Here is a 5,358-nt window from a genome sequence, read left to right as displayed (position 1 = left end):
ATAGTAACTAACATCTCGGAAACCGAACCATCTAACCTAATTAAAACCATCACCAGTGAAAAAGGGTGACCCTTTGGGTGAACAAAGGGGCATAGCGTACTGAAGGTAACTTGACTCTGTGGGGATCGAAACCCTTCTGTTGACATAGAATGGGTTATGGCCACGACAACTTTGTCTTCGCTGACTCCGACTATGTCAACCAAAGAGGCTATGGCCACGACAACTTCATCTTTGCCAACTCCGACTACGTCGACTAGAGGGGCTATGACCACGACAACTTCATTGTCGACGACTCTTACTAGAGAGGCTATGATCACGACAACTTCATCTTCACCAACTCTGACTATGTCAACCAAAGGGTCTACGGCCATGACAACTTCATCGTCGTCGACAATGACCATGTTGACCAGATGGGCTAAGACCATGACAACTTTGTATTCATTGACTCCAACTACATCGACCAGAGGTGCTACGGACATGACAAATTCATCATTGTCAATTATGACCACATCGACCAGAGGGGCTATGGCCATGACAACTTCATCTTTGCTGACTCCGACTACGTCGACCAGAGGGGCTTCGACCGCGATGACTTCGCCTTCGTCAACTTTGACGTTGACAGGGGGGGCTTTGGCCGCAATGACTTCGCCTTCACTGATTTCAACTACGTCAACCACGTGGCATCCTTCACCACTCATAAACACCGGTCAAGAGGGGCTACGGAGGGTACCTGGGTTAAAATCCTGTCATGGGTTCCAAGAGTTTGCTTGGCGCTCGTGAATGGGGACATGAAGACATCATTGACTTCGACGAGCCTCAGTGGCAACCTTAAACCTTATAAGAGTATCTAACTCTAGCAATCATTTAAAGAATGACCAGCGCGACGTACGTGCTTTTTCTCCGTGCACTTTTTTCCCACTAAGTTTTTGGAATGGAGTTTTTACTGAGGCATACATGTCAACAAACCTGGGCCCTTTCCTAGTTGAAGCTGCTCGCCCAACTGTCCCATCAGAACTCACAGCTGAGGAGCTACTATTGGGGAAAGGCCCAGGCTTAGAAGGGAGCCTATGTCGGCAAGCAAAAGGAACCCTTCGGACCCTCGACGTCGTAGGAACGATTCTGACAGCTGGGACGGGTGAAGCCTTCGTCGAGCTTCGAAGCTCGGCAGAAGGGCTTCACTCGATATCATGAGGAATTCATTTCGAAGGGACGCTGAAGGTGTTGCCAAGCAGAGACTTTCAGGAGTCCGAGAGAAGGGTCACCTAAGTCTGACACGAAGACCGAGGAAAGGGTGAAGGCATGGTCGAGGGAGGACCGCTGCTAACGATCAAAACCTATAAATGGCAAGATTTTAAATAATATGGATGTACCCAAGGTAATACTATATTACCCGTGAATATGCCCATAATGTGGCAGTTAGAGGGATAATCATGTAAATTGTAATCGGGAGCAGTTGATTATGGCCTATAAATATGGTGTGAATATAACTAACAAGAGAGAAGGATATTAATATCAGTGAAAGATTTCCTACTTTGTATACGTTTCTCTCTAGCCTTCTTATCTTCATAGGGTTCGAAGGCCCATCACTTTGTTTGGGAATACTTGTTCCCAACATGAAGACTCTTTTAGGGATATCATGGAGATGCATCTTATGAACTCATTCTTAATTTGAAGATTAAATTTTGTAAGTTGATAAATTAGTAATTCCATTATTTCTTCATGTTCTTCGCTTTGTCGATTCGCTGTCTATTTTTGGTGGATCCTTCTATCAACGTAATTAGTTTTGATTTGATTCATCTAAAATCATCATAAGCATCTACATAAGGTTCTAAAATTTTTGGTTGTTTAGTTTTTCAGAATTAATGCATAATCGCAAAATTAGGGTTAACTATATTTTTGTCACAATCTGCTTGCGAAGGTTATAACTCTTATTCCAAAGATCCGATTGACTTGATTTTTATTAGAATAGTTTTGTAACATTATTAGTGTCTATAGTTAAAATTAGAGTATGTCCCGAACTGATTACGAGGTTATATTGAATTTTTCCTTAGGATTTATTGAAATTTGAATTTAGCTGCCGCGGTCATTTACCCCTTGATTACATATTTTATAGGTAATCGATCCTACGTAAATACAGTGTACGGTGTACTATGTTCCGCATACTACTGAACTAGTAGGTCTATTTCACTGCAAGGCCCAACCAAACGATGGCATCAGGCGTACGTGTTGGCGATTTCGTTGAGGTGCCCCGCGAGCTCGGCCGGTGTGGAGAACATGACCATGTGGTCGGCGTCGGCGATCTCCCTCACCTCCGCCACCGCACAGCCAGCGATCATCTGCCTCTGGTAGTCCTCGACTGTTGTCAGGTCCTGCTTGCAAACGACGTACATCTTGCTCACCGCGCCGTACCGGGTCTCGTTGAACGGCGCTTGTCTCTGCAGATCGGCGACGTAGAAGGAGCTCGCCCGAGCCAGGCTCTGGGACAGCGTGTAGTCCTGCCGACCAAAGACGAGGCATGTGGCTCGATTTGATCACAGACGTGTCGATTGGCAACTAATGCAAGGCATATATGTATGCTGCGAGTTGCAGATTTACCTCCGGTGGGCTCAGCTGGTAGATCTTGTGCCAAGCTGAGATCTTGCCACAAGAATTCGGGCCCGAGGAATACCAAAGGGTGACGTGCTCTGCGTCTGTCACGCTGTCCGTCAGGTCCCATATGGAAAGCTTAGGGTCTGTTTGTTTAAAAATTCTGAAAAGCAGTTTATACGAGCTGAATTATGAAAAGCTGAATTGTAAAAAACTGAATTATGAAAAAAAATTAGATTGTAGATTTAAAAAAACTTTAATGGACAGTTTAGTAAAATAGACTTTCACAATCTATTAAAAACTAAGAAAAATCAGCTTCTCAGGTTCTCACAATCCAATCAGCAGATTTTAAAAAATTATAACCTAAGCTGTCTGTTTGTTTCAGTTTCAAATTATAAAAACTGAAAACCACAATTTAAAATTGAAACAAATAGATAACAGAGACGACAACAGAGGAAAACAGGAGGTCATGTCAACCGCTGATCTAATATCATCAGCTACCTCAATAACCGATGTACCTGCTCGAAGACGTGCGAGCACGGGTTGGCGCAGTCTGGCAGGACCGCGGTGACGAACACCGCGGCCGCAACCTTCTCCGGAAATGCCTCCGCGGCGAAGGCGACGTTCATGCTCCAGGCGGCAGCTCGCGCAGCAAGTCAAGCAGCGGGAAATGCTGGAAGGTCACTATATGTACGACGCTTTGGCAGGTCACTATATGTACGACGCTTTGGCGGGTCACTATATGTCTCGTCGGAGCACCAGGCCAAAAATTGTTAAGTGGGTGCAAAGCCAAAAATTAAAGTTCCAAGACTAATGAGAAAAAAAGTGGAAGCATGAAAACACAAATAGGAAAAAATCAAAAGAGAAAAATAAGAATACATGAATTGGGCCGCACACTCTGGGCGTAACCAAGTGCGCACGCATGTGGACGTCTGGATGCACGCACCGACAAAACGGGCGGCAGGGCTGTGGCAAGCACGTTCTTGTGAGTCGTACGTGCGTCCAGGTGGGCATCTAGCGCATGTCCGCGCTCCCACCTACATGCCCTATGGCCCGTTCGTTCGTGCAAGGTGTCCAGCCTGAGGGACGACACAAGGCTGTACAGGATTCCTCTAGATAGAAGCTACAATATTGGATGGAATCGTCAAGTGTGCATGTGTCAGGAGATCTAGATCTCTCTTAGGGTTAGCAATAGCAGCTATGGATAAACTTAATTTGCTAGCAGGAGATACCACTACTTAAAAAATTATTTTTTAACATCTAGAGTGCATTTTTACAAACAGCTCATTTGAAAAACCGTCTACGTAGTTAGCGGAAGTCCGCTGTGGTTATGAACCATATGTAAAAATATATTTTTACAGACGGTTCCTTATATGAACCACCTTAAAAAATGTGATGATTATCACAGGTGGTTAATATAAGGAACTGTCTTTATGAAAAGTTATTTTTACATGCGGTTTCTTATGTGAACCTCATGTGAAAATGTGTTATTTCTACAGGCAGGTCACATAAGAAACTGCATGTGGAAATGAGTGACCGATTATCTTAAAAAAATTATAACATTTTCATAAGAATTCAGATGAGTACAAACTTTATATAAAAATTATACCACTCGACGAGATATACAACTTTGTAGTTGAAAAGTTTTTCATTTGAAGTAATTTATATGTCTAAATAATCATTTGAAGTTTTGGATAGAAAATATCAAACGGATTGTATATGGTGTTAGTATCACTAGCAGTTCTCTGGTAGGATGGTAAGGAAGGTTCGCGCGAGCTAAGGGGTCCCGAGTTTGAGTGCTAAGAACCGCACGCGCGCATATTTCTCGCGAAAAATCGCGTGGTTAAAAAATTTGTTTTTTAATAAAAAATGTTGATACGGGGACCGCTTATTACAGGTGGTCCGTTTAAGAATCCGTCTATGAAAATTAATTTATAAGGAACCGCCTGTGAAAATCGGTTTCTACAGGCGATCCATTTAAAAAACCGCATGTGGAAACCTATTTTCGCAAACGGTTCTTAAGTGAACCGTATGTGATAATAATTTTCCACATGTGACTCTTTTATATCTATAAAAATCATCAATTTTTATAGGCCTTTGATTATAGACAAATATAATAAACTCATAAAAACGCGTTATCAACAGTTTTTAAAAATAGTTTTTTATAGCGACCGGAGTATGCGTGATCCATGTAACCTGCTATTCTACTGCTTTGTATTCTCCTGAGCTCTGGACTTGTAGTGTCTCTTGTGACACGTAAAGTTTCACGTCAGGACTTTGTTGTCACACAGTCTTGTTCCTTGTGCAAAAAGTGGCTGGCTACGTGCCACGACATATTTTGACCACGTTGCGGCAAAAGGAGCCGTCGAACAACCAGCCCATCCGGATGCCTGTCTTCTCCTTACAGTACATGCAATAATCCTAGAGCTCCAAGCTGTTCTCCTTTTTGTCAGAGTATCGAATTTGGATAACTAGTTGTTCCCCCTGCACAAACAATCCCAGAAATATGCCACGCATGAGAAGAGCTAGCTTGTGTTGGGTGAAATTTTTACTTTTTGATCCTTTTCAATAACTGTTTTTATAAATAGATCCTTCAGGGAAATATCTCCAAAAATTAACCATTTTCATGACACCGCTACAGGTGGCGTCACATGTTCATTTCTGGGCATCATCAACCTTGGTGCCATGCTATACCAAGTCAGATGCACACTAAAAGTGTCTGAATGACTTAGCTTAGTACGATACTAGATGCCTTGGTGTTGTATGTTAAAG

The 5,358-nt window shown here is 42.9% G+C and overlaps 1 protein-coding gene across 1 annotated transcript; it reads right to left on the bottom strand.

Annotated features, from left to right (window-relative positions):
* Positions 1-1,990: 1,990 nt before the first annotated feature.
* LOC133883741 (methylesterase 7-like) lies at positions 1,991-3,215 on the bottom strand. The gene is made up of 3 exons (XM_062323162.1): positions 3,088-3,215; positions 2,596-2,749; positions 1,991-2,495 (listed from the first exon to the last, which is right to left on the bottom strand). Exons 1-3 carry the CDS (start codon positions 3,213-3,215, stop codon positions 2,214-2,216), a joined length of 564 nt encoding a protein of 187 aa, XP_062179146.1. The 3' UTR covers positions 1,991-2,213.
* Positions 3,216-5,358: the final 2,143 nt, after the last annotated feature.

The sequence above is a fragment of the Phragmites australis genome, chromosome 1 (genome assembly GCF_958298935.1).
Source record: "Phragmites australis chromosome 1, lpPhrAust1.1, whole genome shotgun sequence".
NCBI lineage: Eukaryota > Viridiplantae > Streptophyta > Magnoliopsida > Poales > Poaceae > Phragmites > Phragmites australis.
The sequence above is the reverse complement of the archived record's forward strand: the minus strand, read 5'-3'. Positions and strand labels throughout refer to the sequence as shown.